Genomic DNA, 27615 nt, shown 5'->3' with positions numbered 1-27615 from the left:
TTCTGGCAGGACTGAAATCTTCCGTGTCACAAACCCAAGAAATGAAAAAGGGAGACAATGGAGCAGAAGGAGAAATGGAAATCAAGAAGCTAAAGGGACCCTCAGAACTGTGCAGTCACTCTTCCCCGACCACGCTGCCATTCACTTCCGCACATGTCCCTCGTAGGAGCGCGCGTCTAGGCTCAACAGAGTGCAGCAAGAGACAAAGAAACCACCCAGCGGCGGCCGCAACCCTCCAGCGACCAGGTTGTCCTCTGGTCTTGGGGCTCTCACCTGCCACGACCGCGGTTGTCACGCGAGCTACTGGAGATGGCCGAGCCCATTCAGGTCTCGGCTTCCCCTTTAATCCCGGGGGCAGGTGGAGGCAAAAGGTGTTCGTTACGAGACCGTCAATGCGGGCGAGTCCTCCTTACAGCAGTAGCTGTTCAGCCTCATAGAAGTACCTCAAGGAACTACTTCACTCCACGACTCTTGGTCACGCCTCTTCTCCGCCAGCTCGGGTCTCTCTCAGAAACCTCACCGGGCAGAACGATTTCCGGCAAGAGACTAACGATCCGCCCTAACCTTTCCTCATCAAGGCGCCGCAGTCCGCAGAGGCACGCTTCCCTTAACAATCCGGGTAGTTCCGTTTCCGGCAGCACCAGATAAGTCGCGAGAGGAAGCTTAAATCCTGTCGTTTGCGTAAAGGACCACCTTGGTGAGTGGTCGTTCTAATGTGCTGTCATACCTACTGATTTTTAACGTGAAGCGTGACTTGATAATAATTTCGAAACCGTTCGCTTCGACTGGCCTAAAAAAAATGGGTTTAATTGACTCAGGAGGTTGCGCAGGCGCGCTTGGAGCGGGAGGGCCTTGGGCGTTGCGACGTCCCACCTGAGCTGAGCAGAAAAGGGCAAGTTTTATTGTTAAGCCTAGGAGGTGCTGTTTGGTTCAATTGAGTTTTACTTAATGATCTTTTTCATGCTTATGCTTAGTTGGACTTTGTCTTCAAGAACGCGTTAACCATCCGCTCAGGAAATAGTCCCTCACATCTAAAGTAGCGTCTGAGACTCCGAGCACTGGAGCAAATTGAAAAATTTAGCGTGGTGTTTGACCGACCTTATAGAATTCTCCCCGTTGTAGTTGCCATTTAAAATGGAATATTAGCCTTTGTCCAAATGGAAACTCAAAGGGTGTCTTGTCACGTATTTTTAAACGGAAAGTATACTTTTATCAGCAGTGTGGGTTTTCCTTAAACGGACTTTTTTGAGCCAAAGTGGAAAAGTAATTTACAAAATGGAAATTTATTTATCCCACGTGGCTTTATGTGTGTGCGTAATGGTAGACAAGTCATTTTTATTGCACAAATTGTACGCTGAAATGAAGCAGATTTTAGGAATGTGTCTAGTGTAGATTTCCCCCAGGCTTTGGTTACACGAAATTGTGCAGTTCGTTTCTCAGAGATTGCCAGACCAAAACCAAACCTATTGCCATCCAATCCATTCCGACTCATTAGTGACTCTCCAGGGCAGAGTGGAACTGCCCTATAGTGTTTCCAAGGGTCTAAAGCTGTCGGAAGCGACTGTCACATCTTTTCTCCTACGGAGCTGCTGGTTGGTTCCAACCCCAACCTTCCGGTTAGCGGCCGAGCACTTTAACCATTGGCCACCAGGGCTCCTTTTTCAGAATTTAAGATAGAAGAATTTAAATGTCAAAATTTGATCCCAAGTTAACGTGTGTGTTAAAAGATTACAGTTTTATGTTTTAAGTTGAAACACATGCATACTGTAACTTTTTCGAGGCTTAAATTAGTAACCTTGACGGTTTTTGCTTTTGGTGAAACATCCTAATTTCACCTAAAATACTGAACTCCCTTATTTTATTGTACACAAAAATAAAATAATGAGAGAAATTAGGCAGTAAGTATTTATGCAGGTATCTGCTGATTTTATTTGGTGTTATGCAAGGGACATAGTGTAAAAAGTTCAAATATGACCCTTACATACCCATTGCAAAACTAGAAGTTATAATCAGGTATCTCCACTTTTACATGTTTTAATACACGAATAGTTACTTTAACAAATATTCTGGAAAAATGAGGATGTCCAATGTTTGAGTATAGGAAGCTTTAAAAAATTTTACCTTTGTTCCTGAATATTACAGCTTAAAGCCATTTTCTCATATTAACTACTCAAATAGATGGTTTCTAGGGACCAACTTGCAAATATACTTTGAAAAGAAAAAAGCTGCTGGTTCTTTAAGCTCTTCCTGTATGTAAATCGCAAATATTAGCAGCAAATTTTTGTTGATTAAACGACTTGTGCTTTGTGTGAACTGATTTTTCTTTCTGATTCATTTTCTATTTCTCTCATTTTCTCTACTGTCATTTCTCTCTACTGGCAGGGCCAGCAGTTCGTGAATTGCACAGAACTATAAACTCATTATAAAGTATACAACTTAAGTCATCTGGGCTTTAGTGTTAGCAGTAAAACATTGTGAATAAACATGAGTATAAAACATTAACCACAGTCAATGAAAGGATAGAGATCTCAAAATTGTTATCTACAAGGAAATCTTTGTAGATAAACCTTTTGAGAAAAGAAAGTGTTCTTTGACACATAGGTGTTCAATATTATTTGTTAGATCAGTAATGAATCCACAGCTTTCTCTAGCAGCTGTGCTGTAGCTCCTTGCCTTCACAGCTAAGCTAAATTTACTAAATCTGCTTTCTCAATGCCTGTTCATGCAGATCCCATTGCAATCTGGTTTCTACCTGCCCTGCTGTACTGCAACTACTGTCGAAACCACCTGAGACATTTTAGTTCTTATATTATTAACCTTTCCTTACTTCTAAGAACTCTTTATTACTTATGCTTCTATGCCAGAACCTTTATTGCTTTTTTTTTTTCTTCCTATTTCTCTATTCCCATACCCTTGAGGGATTTATAGTATATTTGGAAAACACATATAAACTAGTAAGTCAATAAAGTGTTGCAGATTTTATGGTAAAAGTCAGTACATGTTACTGTAGTATACCAAGGAAGACATGCACAGTGACCTGAGAGGGAAGGAGATGTGGTTAGAAAAGATTAGTAGATGAGTGAATTCATTAATGTGAATGTTGAAGGACAAGACTGTGGCCGCTTCTCTTCTTACTCTACGCTTTCCATGTGATCCTTCTTCCACTGCCTTAACTTCCTCTTCCATCTATGTACTGAGTTCATCAGTGAGCTGAACCAGTGTGTTCAGTACTGGCTTCTTCACCCAAAGGTAGAACTCCAGAAGTAATCCCAGACTCTTCATTCACTCCATAAGTCCAGTGGACTAGTCACAATTCTTTCAAAATTTATCCATTTCCATTGACACTCCTTTGACTTAGATTTTATCGTTTCTTCCCTTAATTATACAGTAGTCCTCTAGCTGGTCTGAACTGACTTTCCCACCTCTCCACCCCAATCTATCTTGCAGAACGGACTTTGTAGAATAAAAACCTGCAGCCAGATTGTGCTTTATAACGGGGAAAGTATTCACAGGACCAAAAAACATTCCTGTTCAAGAAAGAACAGCTCATCTGTAGTTAAGAAGAGTATATGAAATCTGGCAGAGCTAGACGTCTTTTCTGTTATTTGCCATTTGAACATTTCCAAAGTATATATTTCTCATATATGATTTGAATAGTTGTTATTATTTTATTTTTTTTGTTTTGTTTTTGCATTTTGCAGTAACCATGAATATGGTTGGTAGTGATTTAAAATTATATTTTCTTGCCTTATCATTTATTGTCATTTATGTAAGTGTCACATAACAGGACCATCCTATGTAAGTGACATTGCAGTTGATGGCAATAGGAGAGACTTTAACAAGATTTTTCAAAGTGTACTACTTGTTCATTTCCTTTTTTTCTCCCTGATATGTGGAAAATTTTCAGCATTTCTTTTCACATGGAAAGAGACAAGATAATTTGTCATGCTGTATCTCAAAAATAGCATTTGAATATTTTAGCTCATATGCATCACTCTATTCCTTTTCTGTACTGCAATTAACCAACCCCCTCAGATAATATTCTGGGAAAGCTAATGTCATATGTAAGTGGAAGCCTGAACTGAAATAGCAATGAATTAGCTAATTCAAATTCTATTTTTAAATACCGTTACCTAGGTTAACAATGGTCCGTAGTGGAAAAAATGGTGACCTTCATCTTAAGCAGATTGCATATTATAAACGAACTGGTGAATATCATCCAACTACACTGCCAAGTGAGAGAAGTGGCATAAGAAGAGCAGCAAAAAAATTTGTCTTTAAAGGTAAAATTAATGTGCACAACCTTGGGTACAGAATTAATATAGATGTGTCTCCAAATGTGTTCTTTGTGAAATCCTGAGAATCTGTATTGTTGGATTGGTTATTGCTTAACATTTAATGGTAAAATTGATGATGCCACTCAGTCAAAAGCAAAATAAAAATTACACTGAAGCTAAGTGAAGGCCAGAAGTATGGAAAGGGCAGTTTAAATTACAAAAACTGGTACCATGAAAGGAAACAAAACAGCTAAGTTAACTTCTCATGCTTTTACAACCTGACGTGGTTCCTACTCTAATGGTGCAGTTTCATGCACTGAGACTGCTATTAATGAGAAACGGATTTGGTGGTTAATATGAAAATGTTGAAAAGTTAACTAATTTGTTTACCGAAGTTAAAATAGAAGGAATGATTATATTTATGTGTATGATCTGTCTTCCCACTGCCATTAAATATTCTTAGAATTGTATTTATTTTTGGACCCTAAGTCCCCCTGAATGGAATGTTTGAAAGGTGGTAGAATGCGTATCTTGAAAGGTTATGATAATAGTTTATCCTTCTTATCCCTCCTTCAAAGGAGAAGAAAAGTTTGGGGTGAGATGAGCAGCAAGTACAATCATAGATAACTAAAGGAATGTTGGTGCTATTATTGGGAGTTTTGCCTGTAGGTTCAGAATGAAGATTTCTCCAAAGGAGGTCAAGAAAATTGTAAGATGAGAAATGCCTATTCATTTCTCCCTGTGTACACTTGTCCCTATAACTTCCTTTTGCCAAAGAATTAGCATTTATTACCTCTTAGACTAAAGTGAGGAGTCATTCATTCATTTATTTACTCATTTATGCAACATATGTTTACCGAGTCCCTACTATGTGCCAATCACATTCTAGGCCTCAGGGATGCGTTGATGAGTAAAATAGGTAAGATTGAAGTAAACACTATTCCACTACACATGTGTTTAGGCACTCTAGTAGCTTGGTAGTATATTCTGAAGTTTGAATAGCTGCCCCATCTACATTGGAGGGGTGGTGGTTCTTTCCATTTCCTAGTTGCCTCCCAGCTATAGATTCTTCTCGGTGTCCTCCCAAAAAGGAAAGCAAAAAATTATCGTGAAGATTAAGGCTCTCCCACTTTCCCACTCTTCCTTCCACACCTCCATCTCAGATCCAGAAGAACCTGAGAAAGATGGTTGCTTTAAAAAAATGTAACTATGATGAAACTATTTGGGAAAATTCTGTTCCAAGGTGTTGCTTATCTCTACGTAATTCATTTACTAATTCATACCATTTTTAGGAGGTACCTTCAAATATTACTTCTAATTCAAGTGCTCAACAAAGGTGATTTCATACTCCCATAGTTATTTCAGGGGCCCTGGTGGTGCAGTGGTTAAGAGCTACGGCATGCTATGGCTGCTAACCAAAAGATCGGTAGTTCAAATCCACCAGCCATCCGTTGGAAACCCTATGGAGCAGTTCTGCTCTGTCCTGTGGGGTCACTATAAGTCAGCATCAACTCGACGGCAAAAGGTTTTAATGAATGTAGTTATTGCATGCTTTGGTGAACAACCCAGCTCTACTTGTATTCATAACTAGTAAAATTATAGCAGCTAGATATCTAGTACTTATAACAGCTGAGAACCTTTCAGATTGTGAAAGGTCATTACAAATAGATATTCTGTCTTAGGGGAAGAAAAGCTTTATTAAAGAACAAATGACATGGTTAGAAGATAAGGGGATGATTATCTTAAAACTTTATCGATAGCTAAAAATTCCAATTCTATCTTTTTGGTATCATTGTTCCAGAAAAAAAGCTATTTTATGTTGGAAAAGACAGAAAACAAAATCGTTTGGTAATTGTTTCAGAAGAGGAAAAAAAGAAAGTCCTGAGAGAATGCCATGAAAATGACACTGGAAGCCATCATGGCATATCCAGAACTCTCACTCTAGTGGAATCCAGCTACTATTGGACTTCTGTGACCAATGATGTCAAACAGTGGGTATGGCTTATGTATTTAGAATATTTTGAATAATGTCTTTGTAATAGATATCCAAAACTCATTTTTGCTACAGATTACTCAGGCTATAACTTCTCATTAAGTACTTTTTGTATGGGTATTTTTTATACAAAAACCTTGAGAGGTAGTTTTATTTCACTTCACAATTTTTCATTAATATCTCTAATGCATAATTTGAACTAGAAAGAAGTATTATTTAAATATTTTAAAGTACCAGATTTAGATAGGAAATTATTTAGAACTAGCTTTTCATTGTTGAACTCTTTTGGTGTAGGTAGAATTTGAATGAAGTTCAAATTCATTTGACTAAATCCTTATGTCTTTGATTGCAGTCCAAGTCAGGCCTATTGTGTGCTCTCATCTTTGCGTCAACTCTATCTTGTGGTAGAAAATGTCAGATATGTAGAAATGCAAAACTAACTAAATAAAAATCAAGTTGTAATGACAAAGGAATTAGCCTGATTTTTGTAACTTTATAATCTATTTGAGCCTTCAATCTCTCCTAATAGAAAATTCACCTAGGGTTTTGCAGGTCAGCTGATCCCCACTCTTTCTGGTGTACTTTCTTTGCCAAATCGTAGACATCCCTTGGTATGTACATGTAATAGGGCATCACAAAGACTGATATTTTAGCCGTAAAGGATTAAACCAACATTTAACCAAGTATCATTTGTGAGTTATCCATTTGTGAGTTATTCCAAATACCTGTATATTTGAATTTGCCTTCAGAACCCGCCACACATTCAGTGAAAATTTTACCAGATGTTTATCATTTGAAAATGGATATGATTTTTGGAAATAATCAGAAGTTATTTGTGTTGAAAACTAGTGAATGATTTTGAAAGTAAAAATTTTGATAAAAAGCAACTGTGGCTGTAATGTAATAAGATGGTTTTAAAAATTTTATACAGAAGTTGGTTTGAGAGTAGTTTCCAAAGATTCCAGAAATATATTGAGCAGTGGCACACCATCAATAAGTTGGTCAATGGGTGACTTCTCCCCTTACTCAAATGAAAGCTCCATGACTGTTTTTGTTCACTCTTTTTTCCCAGGACCTAGAGCAATTTCTGGCATCTATAAATATTGTTGGAATAAAATTATATTTTAATAAATATTATTGGAATAGATGGATGAGTAAACTTCTTCGGGTGATAACTTGGAAAGAAAAAATCTCTTACATATAGTAATTTTTGTATTTTTACATACCAATTCAAAAATTATAGCAAACTTATTTCAAGATCTATTTATTTAATATGTATTGAACGTGAACCAGAATTATATTCCATGTGAATAAGACCCTTAAAGTGGTTATTTAATAGTAGTAGCAACTAGTATTTGCAGCCTAACTATAATGATCTATTTTCAGTCCAGAAGCTCTGGTTCTAAACAGAGTACCTGTGAGCCATTTTAAAATTCAGATTTATAATATTGCTTTATTATGTTGACTATATTAACATTTATGTATTTTATTTTTATTATGTGCCTATTTTGCAGGTGTATGCTTGTCAGCATTGCCAAGTGGCAAAAAATACAGTTACTCTAGCACCTAAACAGCACCTTCTCAAGGTGGAAAATCCATGGAGTATAGTTACTGTTGATCTGATGGGACCTTTTCACACAAGCAACAGAAGTCATGTATATGCCATAATCATGACAGATTTGTTCACAAAATGGGTTGTGATTTTGCCTCTTTGTGATGTTTCAGCATCTGAAATTTCTAAAGCTATTATCAATATATTTTTCTTATATGGACCTCCTCAGAAAATAATAATGGACCAAAGAGATGAGTTCATTAATCAGGTAAGAAAGCTGTTCAGATCTTACTTATCTTTCTTTGCCCATCGCCAAGTGCCCTACACGTTATAGGATGCTTAATGAGTACAGATGTATTGCATTGGGTAAATCTGCTGCAAAAGACCTCTTTCAAGTGTTAAAAAGCAAAGATGTCACCTTGAGGACTAAGGTGCACCTGACTCAACTCATGGTATTTCAGTCACCTCATAGGCATGTGAAAACTGGAGAATGAATAAGGAGGACCAAAGAAGAGTTGATGCCTTTGAATTATGGTGTTGGTGAAAAATATTGAATATGCCATAGACTGCCAGAAGAATGAACAAATCTGTCTTGGAAAAAGTACAGCCAGAATGCTCCTTAGAAGCGAGGATGGCGAGACTTTGTCTCGCTTACTTTGGACATATTATAGAGGAACCAGTCCCTGGAGAAGGACATCATGCTTGGTAAAGCAGAGGGTCAGCAAAAAAGAGGAAGGCCCGTAAGAGACGGATTGACACAGTGGCTGCAACAGTGGGCTCAAACATAGAAACAGTTGTGAGGATGGCGCAGGACTGAGCAGTGATTCTGTTGTGCATGGGGTTGCTGTGAGTCAGAACCAACTCAATGGCACCTGACAACAACAACTATAGTTAAATTGCTACAGATATAGAGGTATAACATATATTACAAAGGTGGTTGGACTAAAAATTAGGAAACCAGAATATTAGTACTTATTGTGCCACTAAAAAATTGTAAAATTATCTTCAATTATCCTCAAATTAAAATGAGGAGATTGGGCCAATTTTTTTTTTTTTTTTTTTTTTTACTTCTAGTTTAAAAATTCTATGATTGACATATAAAGAGGGACTTGACTAAATGGAGAAATACATTATGTTGATGAATGAGAATACTTTATTGAAAGATGCTGATTCATCCCAAATCAAAATTAATTTATATTATTAATGCATTTTAATTCAGCATTAAAAAGGAGGAAGCTTTTTCTTTGCTCAAGTCTTTTTCCAGATTACCCTGAAAGAACAAGCAGGGATGGATGTATTTACAAATTCTGAAAAAGAAATGTAAAGGTTACTAGACTTAAGGTGTATTTAAAATTTTGTATAATTAATAAAGCACTGGTAATAATCAGAGATAGCCAGACTATTGGTTCACAGCACACTTAGTATCTCATTTCAAAAGAAATATCTGAAGTTTATTAAGTAGTTAGGTCCTGTGTCTCTGGTCCCCAGTACCACCCCAGGTTCAATGATTCACTAGGAGTACTTGGCATATTGTCATACTCATGGCTAAAATGTATTATACCAAAAGTATACAAAGCAAAATCAGCAAAGGGAAAAGGTGCATGGGAAAAAATCTGGGAAAATCAGATGCAAACTTGCAAGAGTCTTTTACCAGTAGAGACACACAGAGTGTACTTAATTCTTTTAGCAATGAATTTTGACAGCACACATGAAATGTTGTCTACCACGAAGTTCATTAGAGACTCAATGCTCAAGGTTTTTCTTGGGAGCTGGTCACATAAGCAGTCTCTGCCTAACAGGTACCGAAATTCTGCACTCCCAGAAGGAAAGCAGGTGTTCTGCATAAACTACATGGTTTATACAAACAGTTTAGGTGCAGCAAGCCACCCTTATCCATTAGGGAATGTTGGTAGTGTTGTTATTAGGTGCCATCAAGTCAGCTCTAACTCATAGCAACAGAACGAAACACTGCCTGGTCTTCCACCATCCTCGCAATCATCGCTGTTTGAGCTCACTGTTGGCATCCACTGTGTCAATCCATCTCATCGAGGGTCTTCATCTTTTTTGCTGACCCTCTACCAAGAGTGATGTCCCTCTCTAGGGACTGGTCCTCCCTGATAACATGTCCAAAGTACCCAAAATAAAGTTTCACCATCCTTCTAAGGAACATTCTGGCTGTACTTCTTCCAAGACGGATTTGTTTATTCTTCTGGCAATCCATGGCATATTCAGTATTCTTCACAACATCATAATTTAGAGGCATCAGTCTTCTTCATTATTCATTGTCCAGTGGTGGTTAAGGTTGTGTTTCAACGTAGCTGGGCCACAATTCTCAGTGGTTTGGCAGTTATGATATAGTTTGGCAGTTGTGTGATGTGATTACTTCCATGACAAGATTGGATATAATGTGATCACCTCCATGATGGGATCTGCTGTGAGCAGCCAGTCAGTTGAAAAGGAGTTTACTTGAACCTGTGGCCTCGAATATAAGTGGACATTCTGGCAAGGCTTGGGGGCGTTTGCTTGCTCTGGATCCTGCAGCTGGCTCTTGTTGGTCCGATCTCTGGTTCTTGGGACTTGATCTAGCAGCTTACCTGCAGTCTTGTCTGCCAACCCATCTTCAAAACCTGTGAGCAAGAGACCTGCTCTCTGACCTGCCAATCTTCGGTTCACCCGCCCCTGTGGCTACATGAATCAGGAGAAGCTTCTATCATGACCCATAGACTTGGGATATTCAAGCCTCTGCTACTGCATGGGCCATTTCTTTGATATAAATCTCTTTCTACATATATTTTTATGCTTTTCTGATTTTGCTTCTCTAAAGAACCCAGCCTAAGACACCTTCTGAAGTCTCAGTTCCTAGATACCAGCACATGGCCAGCCTTGTAACCAGGCCTTTCAAAGGGTGACAGTAACAGTCAAATAATTTAATAAGTGTTTATGTCCTAATCACTTAGTAGCCATTTAAAAAATAACTACAGTTACTTACTAATGGGATGTGTGTACCTGTTGAACATTGTTCAGCTTGTCAAACCGTGGAATGAGATTGAATACTGCCACCTTCATTTCTTGTTCCACATTGATTTTTACACAGTAGTTACTTTTTATCACAGTGTCTGCCAAAAAAAACCTGTTCTGCAAAGATATTATATCGTCAAAAGGAATGCAACTGGCTCTAATGTTGAAACTGAACTACCTCAAGTTAGTAGTTTTTATGGTGTCCAACAGACATTAAGGGGGCCCCTTGGCACAGAGTTTGGTAACTGTGGTTAAAATGATAAAACTGGCATCACAAAGGAGTTGAATAGAGAAGAATTATTTAATTAACTTCATTAAGCATTAACAGGTAACAATCAGAAATAATATTTTGGGATCGTATACCATATACTAAAATTACTTTGAGGCCAATTATGACTTATTTTTAGTAATCAAAATATAAAATTAGTTTTAAAAAATGTAGTTGCCTTTTTAAAAAAATCTCTAGCAATGCAGATTACATTCTAAGCTTATTAACAGTGTTAAAAATTTCTAAAGAAAGACATCACCAATTTTGGCTGTGTAAAAATTAGAAACTTATCTATAGTAAAATAACCAAAACATAAAGGCAGGTAACAGACCAAGAAAAATACATAAAACAGATCCATGAGGAAAAGGGATTTTTTAAACTACGAAATTTAGTTCGTATCAAAAGTAATTCGCAAGGGGGGAATAAAAAAATAAATTGGAAAAAAATGTTCAAACTCAGTAGTAATCAGAGTAATGCAAATTAAGACACCAGTTTTTGCTTATGTAATCAGCAGAAGTAATAACAAATGCACTACAGATAGAATGACATAGCCTTACATTACTGGTGGCATTGCAGTGTGGAGCTAATCATTTTGTAGACCAATTTGTCAGAGATTCATGAAGAGCCTTACATTTTTGTCTTTCAGTTAGCAATCCTAATTCAAACTTATTCTAAGAAAATTATCCAATGTAAAGAAATAGTCTTTTGTGACAAAACTTACCACAATTCTGTTTACATTCCTGAGAGATGAGAAACAACCTAAATATTAAAGAAAAAAAAAAAAAAAAGCTTCAGAAAATATGTCCAGCCACATAATGGAATGTCTTGTAGCCGTTAAAAATGCTGTTTAAGTAAATGGAAAGGTGTTCCAAGTTCATGGATTGGGAGACTTAATATTGTTAAGACGTCAGTACTACCAAAAGCAATGTAGAGATTCAGCCCATTCTGGTCAAAACTCCAACAGCTTTCTTTACAGAAAGAGACTCTCAACTTTATATGGAATGGCAAGAGACCCTGAATAGCTAAAACAGTGTTGAAAGAGAAGAAAGTAGGAGGACCCACACTGGCTAGTTTTAAAACATACTGTATAGCTACTGTAATCAAAACAGTCTGGTAATAGTATAACAATAGACACATATAGATCAATAGAATAGAATTGAGAGTCTAGAAATAAACCCATACATCTATCTGTGTCAACTGATTTTTGACTAGGGTGCTAAGTCCATTCAATGGGGAAAGAAGAGTCTCTTCAATAAATGGTGCTGGGAAATTTAGATTTCTACATGCAGAAAAATGAAGCAGGATTCATGCCTCACACCATACATAAAAACAAATTCAAAATAGATTAAGGACCTGAATGTGAAAACTAAAACCATAAAATTCTTAAAAGAACAAGCAGGGGCAATGCTGTCAGGCTTAGCTTTCAACAGTGGATTAATAAAAGCACAAACAGCAAAGGACAAAATAAATAAATGGTACCTCATAAAAATTAAGAACTTCTGTTCATCAAAAGACTTTACCAAAAAAAGTGAAAAGACAAGCTACCAGTTGGGAGAATATCTTCAGAAACCATACGTCTGACAAGAATCTAATAACCAAAATACATATAAGGTTCCAACAGCTTAACAACAAAAAAGACAACCCAATCATAAAATGGGCAGAGGACTTGAATAGACATTTCACCAAAGAAGACATTCAGGTAGCAACCAAACACATGAAAAGATGCTCAGCATTATTAGCCATCAGAGATGAAAATCAAAACCATACTGAGATACTGCTTCACTCCCACTAGGATGGCTTAAAAAAAAAAAAAAAAGGCAGAAAATAACAAATGGTGATGAAGATGTAGGAAAATTAGAACCTTTGTCCATTGCTGGTGGGAATGCAAAATGGTACAGCCATTGTGGAAAACTGTGACAGTGCCTCAAAAAACTAAAACTACCATAAAACCTGAAAAAAACAAACCTGTTGCCATTGAGTCGATTCCTACTTGTAGTGACCCTATAGCACAGAGTAGAACTGCCCCATAGACTTTCCAAGGAGTGGCTGATGGATTCAAATTGCTGACCTTTTTGTTAGCAGCCAGGCTCTTAATCACTGTGCCACCAGGGCTCCAGAACTACCATATGGCCCAGCAAATCCACTCCTAGGTATATACCCAAAAGACTTGAAAGTAGAGACTCAAAAAGAGACTTGTACACCAATGTTCATTGCAGCACTGTTCACAATAGCGAAAAGGTGAAGACAACCTAAATGCCCATGAACAGATGAATGGATAAACAAAATGTGGTACATACATACAATGGGATACTGCTCGCCAGTAGGAGAAATGAAGTCTTGATGTAGACTACAGTATGGATGGAGCTTGAAGACATTATGCTGAGCAAAATAAGCCAACTACAAAAGAACAAATACTGTATGACCTCACTTACATAAAAAGACAAGAAAAGGCAAATGTATAGAGACCAAAGTTTATTAATGGTTACCAGGAGGAGTAGGGAGGGGGAAAAGAGGGGTTAACAGAGATGGAAAAATTGCATTGATTAAGGCTAGGGTTGCACAGCTGATTATTGTAATTGTAGTTAATAAGTTGTTCACTTTAAAAAGTTGAGTTGGCATCTGCAGACATGTATTGGACTGGACAATGGGTTGGAGAGAGATGCTGGTGAGGAGTGAGCTTCTTGGATCAGGTGGACACTTGAGACTCTGTTGGCGTCTCCTGCCTGGAGGGGAGATGAGAGGGTGGAGGGAGTTAGAAGCTGGCGAAGTGGACGTGAAAAGAGCGGGTGGAGGGAGAGAGCGGGCTGTCTCATTAGGGGGAGAGTAATTGGGAGTGTGTAGCAAAGTGTATATGGGTTTTTGTGTGAGAGACTGACTTGATTTGTCGTCTTTCACTTAAAGCACAATAAAAATTATAAAAAAAAAAAAAAACGAGTTGGCAAAAGTTGTGAGATAGATGTATTTAAAAATGATGACAAAAAAAACAGTAGGTGCTTATGTAGAACCAAAGACTTCATGAGATTTGGTTCCTTGATTTGGAGGTTTAGGGTCCTGGTTTCATGGACATCCCTGTTAACTGGCCTAATAACATGTTTACTGCTTCTGGTTTATCTTCTAGTTCATTGTGTAGTGCCAGGGGTCTTAAAAGCTAGAAAGCAGCCATCCAAAGCACAGCAATTGGGTCTCTCTGCCTGGAGCAACAGAGAAAGGAGGAGAGTTAGAAATAGGAGGATATGAAATGTGTGGTTAATTGCCTCTGTGAACTACTGCCTCCCTTGCCATGAGAGAAGAAGAACTGGATGGTGCCCAGCTAGCCTTACTGAACATTTTGGTCAAAGATTTTATAGAAGAATTCTTATCAATAGCAGGAAATTCAGAATTTCAAATTCTCATGGACTCCAGGCTTCCTGGAGCCATGGAGGCTGAATTAACCCCTGAAACTATTGCTCTGAGATAATCTTTAAACCTTAAACTAAAAATATCCCACGAAGTCTTCTTAAAACTATAGTTTAGCTTAACTAGTTAAAAAGGTCTGCCTTGAGCATTACACTCATTTAAAAGTGATGAAATTATAGATTTTTTCTTAATTTTCCAGTTTGTATGTGTTGTTGTGTTACATTTATTATTTTGAGTGATTAAAATATCTGTTGCATTTGTGGTACAAATTACTAGTGGTTAGCAGTATCTAGTTCTAGCCTTCCAAACCTGGAATACTGTACTTCTAGCCTTTTGTGTGTAATTTTCAGCCTGAGGCAATGAAAAGCTCATGCTCAATTTTTCAGTCTCTCAGTCTTAATCTTTCTCTGGGTAATTCAGTATTCCAGATTAAAAAAAAAAAGTAACCTGTTGCAGTCAAGTTGATTCCCACTCCAAGGATTCCATTTCCAAGGAGCAGCTGGTAGATTCCAGCTGCTGACCTTTGGATTAGCAGCTGAGCTCTTAACCGCTGCACCACCAGGGGTCCCACAACACTGTGAAGTGGTAGAACCTGTCTAACCCAGCATTGCTGAGCCAACTAGTGGAAGACAGTTGCGTTGGAGAGACATCCAGACCTGAAGCAGATTTTGCATGAGCAAGAAATAAAACTGTTGTGTTAAGTTGCCAAGACTTGGGGATATTTTGTAACTGCAACACGATTTAGCCTACCCTGACTGACACAGCAGTGGTCTATAAATTGGCGTGTGTAAGACAATCCAGTTCATCAGTTTGTGGCAATACAGTATTACAACTTCTGTTTATATTTCTTTTTTATCTAAGAATAAAAAAGAAGTGAAACTTTGCTAATGTGTACGGGTTGATATTAGCATCCTTAATCAACAAGCCAGATGATCAGTGTCACATGGTATGTGAGAGATCCTGAGAGAAAAGTGAGAGTCCACAACACTGTGGAAGTCTACAGTGGTTCCCTCACTGCATTCCTTTGCTTTCAGCTTTCAGTCGTTAATCAAATTTATGAATGATATTATCTGATTTTCACCACACTGCTCATAACAGAATGGCCAGGTAAGTAAAGGTTCTTGCAATAAAACAAGATAATACTAAAAATGTAAACACCCATCAACCATAAGAAAATGATAGAACTGAGACTTCTGCTTAACTCCTAGTACTAGCTCTGTGTTAGACGCATTAATGAGGTGACAACAAATATGAACTAATCAGATCTAATAGTAAATGGGCCACCAAAATTCAAAATTATCAGAAGACTGTTTGAAATATTGATTTATTTCAACTTTTACTAATGAAGAGCCTTACCCTAAGTGCATATAGTCTACAAGATATTAGCTAATGGTAGTATGATGTCATTATGATTAGCCAGCAACTTTTCCTAGTCATGTTTAAACTCATATGATACTCTATACAGGACTTTAGAAAATTTTGCTAAACTTAATAATATTTATAAGTCTCTTGTGAATTTTCTTAACAAAAAACAAAAAGTCACACGATTGGGGAAACTTGTTCTTTTTGCTGTGATTAAAATGGCTCAAATATTACATAGAAAGCATAATGGTGACAAAATACTTCCTTTTGTTAGCAAATAATAACATAGAAAGCTGCTAAAGTACTGACATACAATGTGGGAGGTTTATTATACAGTTGGATGAAAATATAGATGTTTCTAATATATCTCAGCTTAGGGTCTTTGCTAAATTCTTGAAATACACAACTTTTTGTAAAGCTCTGAAGAAAGGAGAATAAACATTTGCAATGGAAAATTACTTTAACTTAAAAAAAAAGTCTTATAAAAAACTACAGTTGTAACTACTGATAGAATGTCTGCTTTGATGGAGAAAAAAAAAGACTGGTGGGGTAACAGTATCAAGATAGCAACCTGCAAATGTATTCACTGCATCATTCCTAGGCCACCTCTTGAACACAGAAGATGAATCTCTTTCCAAAAGTCAGCCATTTAAAATCATTGATCAGGACCTCAGATTGAAGCTGACCCAAATGATACCTATTCCCTGGGATTGTTTTTAAATTATTTTTTAATTAAAAGGAGGCAGCCTGAATTAGTACATGTATTAGCTAGGAGTTATATTAAGCTGCAAGGAACAGAGAACTTCCCTCACCCAAAATATATGAACTCTATGAAGAGTTTATTTCGTATTTATGTAAAAGAAGTCTGGGTGGTCTAAGGTTGGAAGGATAGCTGTCTTTAGGAACCCATGTTGCTAATTTTCTGTTCCACCATCTTTGAGGTATCACCCTAAATCTTTTGCTCACAGTATGAGCCAGAGCCCCTTTTCTACATTTTAGGCAGAGAGAAGAGGAAGGGCCATGTACAAAAAAAAAAAAAGCATCAGCTGAGCCTGCCCAACAATTTTGAAGAGCCCCACAACTTCTACTTCCTTTTTTTACCGGAACTGTGCTGTATGACCACCCCTACCTTCAAACAAGCTTGGGAAATACAGTTTGGTTTGTTGTTTTCTCCTTATTTATTAGCTTTGCCTTTTTAGTTACCCTGATATTGTTTGCTTATAATTAAGCAACAAGAAATATAATATTCTTCTTTAAAAAATAGTATATCTTCCAATGGTTTACCTAATTAAAAAAACAAGGGATAAAGTAGAAAAAATAAGTTATTTTACACTTATCAGGCCTATTGTTAGAAGTTTTCTGAACTATGATTTCTTTTAGGCCCTGAACATAATATAACAATAATAATAGCAATTAAGAGTTGTAAAGTGCTTACTGCCTGCCAAGAACTGCTTTTCATGCTTTATGAATATTAACTCATTTAATTCTCAAAAGAGTCATGAAAAGGGTCAACGAAAAAGGCAAGATTCAAATTCTTTTGAAGCTTTTTTTTTTTTTTAACACGGTGGAAAAACTAACAGATTTTTAGAAGTCAACTTTGTTTTAATATGTTTTTTAGATCAATGTAGAACTGTATGGATTGTTTGGCACAAAGCAGATTGTAATTTCTCATGCCTCTCAAACTGTTGATCCTACTGTAAGTACACCTAGCACAATCAGAACGTTTCTCTCCAAACACTGTGCTGACCACCCGAACAACTGGGATGATCATCTGTCAGCTGTTTCGTTTGCCTTCAATATAGTTCACTTGGTATGTGCCTTTTTATAATGCTGTACTTTGAAGTTGTAACTGATTATTTCTTGGCTAGATAAATATTTGCTGTTTATTTTCCTTAAAATAGGAGCCTGCTAAAAATACACCATATTTTCAAATGTTTAATCGAAATCCTTACATGCCTGAGACTTCAGATAGTCTTCATGAAGTGGATGGTGATAATACAAGTATGTTTGCCAAAATTCTAGATGCAGTTAAAGAAGCTGATAAAATAATGGCAAATAAGACAACTTCAGCGGGCCAGGTGATTCTATTTAATAGAAAAAAACTCTATAATCAATATAGTGATCATTTATTTTTAAGATTTTGAGGATATACACACACGTTATATACTCTTAAGATAAAAATTTTCTACCAAATCTACTTGTCTTGATTAAACACTGTGTGTATTAGCTCTGAATTTGAGAGACAACAGTGGGAAAACAATGGATTTTGAAATCAGGTAGACACAGATTTAAATCCCTAGTCTTGCTGCTTTCTATTTGTTTGACTCAGACATTATTTAACCTATCTCTACCTCAGTTACCTTACATGTAAAGGCAGTAATAACAACTTCGAAATACTGTTTTAAGAATTAAATGGGATTCATGCCTACCTTTTACTAGCATTTCAGTAACTAATCATTTTGTTATAATATCTGCAGTCAAGAAATTACAGCTCTTTTATACCCTGCTCTTTTTTTTTTTTTTTCCGGTACATTTCAGTAACTAATCATTTTGTTACAATATCTGCAGTCAAGAAATTACAGCTCTTTTATACCCTGCTCTTTTTTTTTTTTTTTTTTTGGTACTTGTAGCTGGAGAACAACAATTTTGATGACGTAAATAAAAGCAAGATTGTTGTTAAAAAGAAACCAAAGCAGTTAAATCCATTTCATCTAAAAGTGGGTCATGAAGTTTTAAGACAAAGGAAAAATTGGTGGAAGGATGGTCGTTTCCAGTCCGAATGGGTTGGCCCTTGTGTCATAGACTATATTACAGAAAGTGGTTGTGCTGTCCTGAGAGACAACACTGGGGCTAGACTTAAAAGACCGATCAAAATGTCTCACCTTAAGCCCTACGTGAGAGAATCCACTGAACAAGGTAATTATCAATCACTTCTCTACATTTTTACTTTCTTTGAATGAGGAGAGAAGATTAAAATACAAGAGACTTTTTCTTTTCATTTTGGTTGGGTCTTCTTTTCCTCTCTTATATTTAGAGATTTTGGTATAGTTTTAGAAATCCCAGGTAGTCTGGTTTTTTTTTTTTGGAATGTGTGTTCTGGAACTGTCAGGCTTGTGAGAGGTTTTATTTTGATTTCTAATACACTTTCATAGTTCATATCGGAGGTGCTGAACCTGTGTCACAGAAGAATTATGTCTTCTCTGTTTTGCTTTCATAATGGTCTATTTAGTTACTTTGTGCCTCATTTTAGTAGCATGAAAAAAACAGCAACTAAGATATGTAATGCCAAGAATATACTGTGGAATTCAGTTTAGGAAACTTAAAAAACGTGATTAATTTTTAATGTAGTGTCACAGTCGGGCCACGGGTGGGCTCATTTGAGGGTGTGGGGTGGCTTATGTTCAGAATGTTATAAGGTGATACAAGGAGGTGATAGTTCCCTAAATGATGTTATTGTTAGGTGCTGCCAGATCAATTTTTGACTGATGGTGACCCCATGTGACAAAGTAGCACTGCCCATAGTATTTTCTAAGCTGTAATCTTTATGGGAGCAGATTGACAGGTCTTTCTCCTGCAGAGGTGCTGGGTGGGTTTGAACTGCCAAACTTTCTGTTAGCAGCCAAGCACTTAACCATTGTATCACGAGATCTCCTTAAAACGATGTTATACTTGCCCCCAAATGTGACTGATTCTGAACAGGCAAGATACCCTGATCTCTCTAATCGTTTCTGTCATCGACTAAAACTAAACATTTTTGCCATGGCTTTCAGATTAAGGCCTTCCTTACTGGGATTGTTTTATTTTGTCTTGTAAAAAAGAAAAATAAAGCATCAGTATTATTTAAATATGAGTAACATTTGATGTGGAGGGCCAGTGAAAACAACAGAAACGCTCAATGAGATGGTCTGACACAGTAGCTTCAACAGTGGACTCAAACATAAAAGATCATGGAGACGGTGTAGGACCAGGCAACGTTATGTTCTGTTATACATATGGTCACCATTGTCAGAGCCTAGTTGACGGCAACTAACAAAAACATTTGATGGAAAGTACCATATACTGTAATTTAAAACAATATAAACAACTAAGTTATTCAACAAATAACCTTCACTTAGCCTATGCCATTTTTTAGGGTATGATGACCTCAAGGGCACTAAGTGATAGTGCAACTCTGCTTTTGCTTGGGCTGCAGTTCTTGCGTTAAAAGCTCTTTGTACCTGTTCTTCTGCTTGTGACAGACCCAATTGCTCTAGCCAGAAAACATGTCTTGAACAGTGTTCTAATTCTTAAAACTCACAAGTACCTTCACTTTTTTTTTGTTAAAAGACGGGCTTTTTCATTCCTTGTACCTCTTCTCGATTCTGATCTACCCTTTATGGTCTCTCCCTTCTGCAACTTAAGTAGAAAAAAAAAATGTATATATATATATATGCATATTACACAAGTACATGTTGTTTTGTGTTTTTCAACATGATTTTCCTCGTAATCTTTGACAGTAGGACTTGCTTCTTTCCAATATGTTACCCTTCCTTAATTAATACAAATTTTACATTTAAAATGTTTCTGTATCATGATGTGTTTCAACATTTTGCAATTTGCTCTTGCCAAAAACTTGCTTAGAAAGGAGGTAATAACATTTTGCTTCTCCTGAATGTTTTAGAACCCAGTTGGATAGAACAGTTCCTAAACAGAGGCAGTATAATTTTTGCCCCATAGTTAAATTGGCAGCATTAGTACTGGTGTTCACATAAGAAATCTGAGATTAATAGGTGAAACAGTTCTCTTTTTTCTTGTTAACCAAAGGAGGTATGACCAGGCCATCCTAGAATCTGGTTCTTGATTACTATTTGGTTCTTTTGTGTGTGTGTTTTTCTCTGACTTGCAGAAATTCAAAATAAATACTATTTCTGCCACCTTTTCCCTCAGTATCACCTGCTTTCCTGAAAATCTTCACCTCAATTTTAAAGAGTCTGTGAGCTGAATTTACAGCGAACAAAATGTCTTTGAATAGTCATCCAACTTTTTATTTGGTGTAAATTTGGATGAGCTCTATCCAAAAGAACTATGAATTTGTCTGTCTGTACTTGTTGTGTCTGCTCTTACCAACCTTGAGATTTCATAACTGTGTTAAAGTCTCACAGTCTAAAGCAGATATGCTTCCGTTGCCAACTTCTTACCCATTCTTATCTAGGACATAAAGTAGAAGGAGCACATTCAGTACTAGGTCTACAGTGTTTTTCAGTACTATTTTAAGAAGGCTTCTTTGTCATTTTGTCTAATTCCATGTGCCAAGCACCTTTTCTGAGTATTTTTTATTAAAATAATGACAAGAAATCTTATGACATACCACAATCTCTTGGTAATCGTGATGGCCCTCTTTGAATGGGAAAATGATGTTATTGACCCACAATTCAAGTAGACATAGATTTTGAGTAGTTTGTTTTGTTTCATTTTTTGGATGAGGAATATTATGATAGGTTTGTGTCTGCCTCACCAAAAGGTTTTAGTCTGATTGTCCTTCACAGTTCAAAGTCCTCAATTGTAGAACAGTTTTTATTATTAGTTTCCTATTGCTGCCATAACAAATTGCCACAAATTCGATGGCTTAAAACAACATAGATTTATTATCTTATAGTTCTGTAGGTTAGAAGCCCAATACAGGTCCCACTGACCTAAAATCAAGCATTGGCAGAGCTGTGTTTCTTTTTAGTGGCTCTAGAGGAAAACCAGGTTCCTTGCCTTTTCCGGCTTCTAGAGGCCACCCACATTCTTTGACGCATGGCCCTGTTTCTCCACTTTCAAAGCCAGCAATGGTGGATTAAGTGCTTCTCACACTGCATCACTCTTGACTTCCTCTTCTGCCTGCCTCTTCCACATTTAAGGACCATTGTGATAACATTGGGCCCACTAGGATAAACCAGAATAATCTCCCTATTTTAAGGTCAGCTGATTAGCAACCTTAATTCCATCTGTTACCTTAACTCCCCTTTCCCTTATAAGGTAACATATTCACAGGTTCCGGGAATTAGTGCGTGGACGTCTTTGAGGGGCCATTGTACTGCCGACCACAAGTATAATCTACATTCATGAAATAAAGCAAAACTTAGTCCCTATGGCATCAAGCCCATGATCTTGACTTTATTATTAATATGGTCTATGCAAAAACCTTTCTTTTGGCCTCTTGGTTATATAATCCCTAAATTAAGACTCATCCAGTTCTCTCTGTTGTTCATTAGAATTGGTTTCTCTGTTGCAATGATAATAATACAGTATCAAATTTTAGTTATAAAATTGTCATTTTATCACAGGAAAGGATGTACTCGTATGGTGACACATTCTAATAGTTTTAGGATTATCAGGCCACTTATAGGATTAGTCTAGTTATCTCTCTTCAGAATAAGAAAATTAAGTATTTTGAAACCTTGTGCTTTTCTTTGTATGTGAAGAAAGAAATCAGATCACTAAGACTTTTGAGATACTTCGATTTTAATTTATTTTTCTCCTTTGGGAAATTTTAAATATTATCAGCTGCTAACCAAAAGGTCAGCAGTTGGAATCCACCAGCTGCTCGTTGGAAGGCCAATGGGGCAGTTCTACTCTGTCCTATAGGGTCACTATGAGTCAAAATCAAGTGGACGGCAGCGGGTTTGGTTTTCTGGTTTTTTAATCTAATTTTTTCTTCCTTAAAATTACATAAGGAAAAGTATGTCAAAGCTGCTGATAACGTCTTCCTGAAATATCTTGAAAATATCTCACTTTTAAAGAAACCAAAGACAATTTATTCTGTCTGTTCAAAACTGAAACGATGCTTTCATCAACAAATGTCCTAACTATAACAATTAGTACACATTAACCTTCCTATATAAAGATGTCCCTGCTTAGCCATCAGCGTAACATTCATGCTTCAACATTTTCTTTCCCTAATGGAGAAGATAAATTGCTGAAAATAAATTGCAGTGCTGGCAAGGATGATTCCTTGTGAGTACTTTGGTATGGATTTTTTAGTTAGACCTAAATTAAGTTCCTGAGAATTTTGGTATTAAGTCAGATTTACATGAGCTGAGCTTTGAAGCTACTTCATTACAGCCTCGCTATTTACACATTCCTATCACATAAACCTGATCACATAAGCCTGATTCTAGAAGCCTTATCTTTGTATTAGTTCATAACTTCATATTGTATCAATTCTGTTTGTTAAACTATCTTCCATGATCCCATTAATTCATCCAGAAATTCTTTATACATGCATATTAAGGATATTATCAACATTTTTCAAAGACAAATATAGTTTTACAATTTTTTAAAAATACATACCATAATTGTCTGACTTCCTTCCTTGGCCCCATCTACCAAAGACAGGTCAAGGAAACAGGAAAATCTAGCTGTTTTAAAATCCTTGGTCTTTCTTGCATTCACTGTGTAATAACTGTAAAAATTATATATTCATTCTTTCATATGTGTATTTAGTAGACAAGAGAACTTCCAAAAGTTAATCTTGATAGTTAATTTTTATTACTTGAAATTTTGTTCCTCAATTAACATTTTTTAGTTTTAAAATGATGTTTAATTATCATTCTAAAAAGCAAACTTATGATGTTTCTTCTTTCAGACAGTCTGTATCTCTTACAAGGTTCAGTAGTAGCAGATCATGACTACATCGGGTTGCCTGAAATTCCACTTGGAGCATACCAAGCAAATATTCTCGTAGAAGATGCAACTATTGCTGTAGTTGACAATGAATTACTAACATCAACCAAGGACCGTGAACTATTAGAATATAGAAATGCTAAAGTCTCTCCACTGATAGAAGATCGTGGTACTCTTGACAAACAGACTTTCAGTCTGTTGGATTCTTCAAATCAAGTCCTTGAGTACTTAAGTTAGTAAATACCAAAATTTATTTAAAATGTTTGTTTATAATGTGTAAACCGTTGAATCTTGATATCTCATCTATCAGAAAAAGTTGTGTAGAAGTGACTTGACACACTCTTGATAACTAAATCCTGATGTTTATTTTATAACTATTTATTTATCTAAAGTTGTGACCATGTTTGAATGTCAATGCATAGATATACAGGCAGAGGAAGCATAACATAAATAGAATTCAGTTCTTCTAAAAAGAGAATAGGCAAAGCGTACTTGCTTCTTAGGAAGTAAATTCTTGTTCAAAACTCCTAAATCTTTGATATCTGTATTGTGTTTCAGTTTTAATTTTTATGGAATGCCCGCCCTCTGCCCCAGTGGCATAGTGGTTAAGAGCTATGGCTGCTAACCAAAAGGTAGGCAGTTCGAATCTACCAGGCGCTTCTTGGAAATCGTATGGGGCAGTTCTACTCTGTCCTATAGGGTTGCTAAGAGTCGGAATTGACTTGACAGCAGTGGGCTTGTGTAAGTAAATTCCAGCTCCCTACAATGGGATTAATTTGAATCAGCCATAACAATGAATTAAATGAAACTCCCCTATGTGTCATTAAAGCTTGTAAAAATAATCTTGTAGGAAAAAATTCAGGGTTGTCTAAGGGAACCTTACAAGATATTGGTAATTTCACCTTTTTAGATAAGGATTAAGGTCTAAAAAGGTCTGGAGCTGTATTATTGGTTTGAAACAGGTGTTCATTTCCATAATATATACTAAAGCCAAAAGCATCAGTTAATGAGAATTTTCTCTGCAATCTTGAAAAAAGAAAGTAATGATAAAAAGCTGACATCAAAGATTTTAAATAATTTTTATGATATTCCTAACTTTGTTCAACAAATATTTCATGTAGAGTACTACGAAGAAGCACTGTGGGAAAATAAAAAGATGAGTCAAATGTGTACCTGAGCTGTGGGAGAAAGATGTGGCAGTCAGCTTCTGTAAAGATCACAGCCTCAGAAGCCCTAGGAATCAGTTCTACTCTGTCCTTTAGGGTTGCTATGAGTCAAAATAGACTTGATGGCAGTGGGATTTTTTAAGACATGTACAACACAAATTAGAAGTTAGAAAGTGCTAAATTCCATAAGAGAAGTACAGATAATGTACTTATAAACCAGCTGCCATCAAGTTGATTCCAACTACTGGCAACCCATGTGTTTCAGAGTAGAGCTGTGCTCCATAGGGTTTTCAAGGGTATGGACTTTCACAAGCAGATCACCAGGCCTGTCTTCTGAGGTACTTCTGAGTTGGTTCTAACCTAGTTACACATTGCTGATAGGTCTGAGGCTTCTTTTAGAGGTGACAACAATGTCCTAAAGTTAGATAGTGGTGATGGTTACACAGTCTGTGAATATACTGAAATCCACTGAATTACGTGCTTTAAAGGGCGAATCCTATGGTTTGTGACTTACATCCCAATAAATCTGTAATAAAAAGATTCTAAACCACAGTTAAAACAAAAGAACAACAGAACTGGCCACACAGCCACATCTGATTCCATGGGAGAGGTAAGTACGGTGTTAACCATATTCCTGGAAGGAAGAGAACCAGAATATTGGTGGAACTTGTAATAACTGGCACACTCATTAACAAGTTTAATATGTCATTTGATTTGCTCCATGGATGAAGCAGTAGAAAGGTCAGTGTAGAGATACTAAAGCCATATTCTTGGTATGGACCATGTTTAGAACCTTAGAACCTATTACTTTCCGTGTGTGAAAGATCGACTCCAGTCACATTTTATTCACTGTCCCCTCCAGTTCTTATTTGTTCCAGCCTGGATGCCTTTTGCACTAGGTCTGTCCATACCTTTGCCTAGAACGTGGTGCTCCTCTTTTTCAAAGTAGAGCTAAGGCACACTCTGTAAAGCCACCTGTGACCTGATGAGATTTCCATGCTTATTTGTGGCATCTTTTTAATAAATTCTATTAATGGCCATTTATGATAAAATTTATTTTTACTCCCTGATAAATTGTCAGTATAAGCTATTCAAACTAAATGTTGGTTTTATTACTGAAATCTCGGGATCCTAATGCAAAGATTTCGAATGAAGATTTTAAGTAAACAAATACACACAAAACAAAGTACCCACAGATTTTTAACCACATGCACACAAACACAGACACTTGTCTCTGATGTTTGCAGGGCCCTGTCAAGAGGGAAAATGGAGGTCCACATAACGTATCTAAATATTTAAAAGTTGTAAATCAAGCTAACAAACTCTCTAACTTGGCAAATATACCTTAAGGCTCCTATTTAGAATTCTTGGACTCCTCAGAGCCCTGCACTAGTGAGTGATTCTGCAGGGAGAGCTGGTCTCCTCAGACCCCGGCCCAGCCCTTTGCCTCACCCCGTCTACTCCTAGGGTTACCCAGCCACAGTCTACACAGATGCACCTCTTGAACCCGAGGTCTGGGCACTCCAGCTACCCGTCCCCCACTCCAGGGGACATACCAGGAAGGCCCTGGAAGAGTTGGAATGTGGGTCCAGGTAGGCACATCCCTGGGTCCTGAGTCTCTTCACCCCACCACGAGGTGGGTAGCTGGAGCAGGACAGAGTTCAGCCCTCAAGCAAGGGGCCCCTGTTTAAAGAGAGGTTTTTTATAAATGTGCTAAAAATTTGACTGAGAAAAATCTGGAAATGTCTTTATGATGTTTTGTATGCCCCCTTGTGGTATTTTTATAAGCACTTGAAAACACAATATACAAGTGGAGATGCTGTGCTAAAGGAAAAATATATTTTGAATGAGAATAATTTCTTGGTTTGAAAAATTTTTTAATAAAACTTTTAAGTTTCAGGTGTAGAATGTTTGTTACTCTCAAAAAAGGAGTAACTTACAAAGATTTATAAAAGAAAACTTCTGTTTTTAGCTATAGGATTCATACACTCAAGGACAGATATTAAAAGCTTACTCAGGTCTAGGCACTGTTCTGACACTGAGAACATACCAATGACAAAACAAACAGAACTCCAGCCCTCTTGGACGTCACATTCCAGTAGGGTAGTGATACAGTAAGGAGCCCTGGTGGTGAAGTGGTCAAGTGCTCAGCTGCTAACCAAAAGAGGTCAGCAGTTCGAACCCACCAGCTGCTCTGCGGGAGAAAGATGTGGCAGTCTGCTACTGTAGAGAATACAGCCTTGGAAACCCTATGGGGCAGTTCTACTCTGTCCTATAGGGTCTGTGAGTCTGAATCGACTCAGCAACACGTAACAACAGTGATGTAGTAATCAATAGTTTTTATGAATACGTTTCTTTACTTACGTTCAACCTTAACATCTCATTGATAGCCTTTTGCACAGACATCTTGTGGGAATCTCTCCTCAAAGCCCTGGAAAGCTAAAGTATTCCTTTCCGCTTACTTTTGACTGCAGAAATCTGTAACAATTTTTTTTTTCCCCCAGGGGCCTAAAAAAGATTAAGTCATTTCCAGTTTTGGCGTTTCTAACCATTAAAATAATTTTTTAAAACATTTAAAGAGCAATTTTTTCTAACTTTTGTTTCCTACAAATGCATTTATTATTGAGGGGAAAATTCTAGCTTTGTACGATGTTAAAATTGATATCAAGTAGCCAAAGATCAATTATCAAATTAAAAAAATATCTGAACTGGTAGCTTTCTCTGAGCTTGAGGCCGAGGCCAAATGGTTCTTCTGCTTCCTCTAATTCTTCAGTGTTCTTCTCACTCTTCCTCCTTACTTCCCCACTATTCTCCCTTGATGCCACTTCACCTACATTGTTGTTGTTAGGTGCTGTCGAGTCAGTTCCAATTCATAGCAACCCTATATACAACATTTTTCACTGACCATCTACTTTACCAAGCATAATGTCCTTCTC

At 36.9% G+C, this 27615-nt stretch overlaps 2 protein-coding genes across 20 annotated transcripts in view; one reads left to right on the top strand and one right to left on the bottom strand.

Annotated features, from left to right (window-relative positions):
* Positions 1-765, bottom strand: part of PPIP5K2 (diphosphoinositol pentakisphosphate kinase 2) — a 79337-nt gene extending 78572 nt beyond the window's left edge. For 3 of the 17 annotated variants that reach the window (XM_064274536.1, XM_064274555.1, XM_064274540.1), the window contains exon 1: positions 274-764. The gene's annotated coding sequence lies outside the window, so the exon portion shown is untranslated. Of the gene's footprint in view, positions 1-273 lie in introns of all 17 variants that reach the window. The other 14 variants (XM_064274545.1, XM_064274549.1, XM_064274561.1 and 11 more) reach the window with 8 other exon arrangements.
* Positions 457-26535, top strand: GIN1 (gypsy retrotransposon integrase 1). 3 transcript variants are annotated; one of them, XM_003405001.4, is made up of 8 exons: positions 457-697; positions 4138-4283; positions 6079-6272; positions 7785-8090; positions 17485-17676; positions 17768-17944; positions 18497-18782; positions 23476-26535. In XM_003405001.4, exons 2-8 carry the CDS (start codon positions 4145-4147, stop codon positions 23748-23750), a joined length of 1569 nt encoding a protein of 522 aa, XP_003405049.1. In that variant the 5' UTR covers positions 457-697; positions 4138-4144; the 3' UTR covers positions 23751-26535. The 3 variants fall into 3 exon arrangements, with proteins under 3 accessions (XP_003405049.1, XP_023403718.1, XP_023403722.1); XM_023547950.2 differs by lacking the exon at positions 17768-17944; XM_023547954.2 differs by lacking the exons at positions 457-697; positions 4138-4283 and having other exon boundaries at positions 6157-6268.
* Positions 26536-27615: the final 1080 nt, after the last annotated feature.

Source organism: Loxodonta africana, chromosome 2 (assembly GCF_030014295.1).
Source record: "Loxodonta africana isolate mLoxAfr1 chromosome 2, mLoxAfr1.hap2, whole genome shotgun sequence".
Taxonomy (NCBI): domain Eukaryota; kingdom Metazoa; phylum Chordata; class Mammalia; order Proboscidea; family Elephantidae; genus Loxodonta; species Loxodonta africana.
This window is presented reverse-complemented; position numbering and strand designations above follow the sequence as displayed.

Bases quoted from the DNA above. Each gene is read 5' to 3' on its own strand.
- GIN1 (XM_003405001.4), top strand. From the start codon at position 4,145: ATGGTCCGTAGTGGAAAAAATGGTGACCTTCATCTTAAGCAGATTGCA. The intron at 6,273-7,784 runs GTATGGCTTATG...CCTATTTTGCAG, and splicing joins CCAATGATGTCAAACAGTGG to GTGTATGCTTGTCAGCATTG. The intron at 8,091-17,484 runs GTAAGAAAGCTG...TATGTTTTTTAG, and splicing joins GAGATGAGTTCATTAATCAG to ATCAATGTAGAACTGTATGG.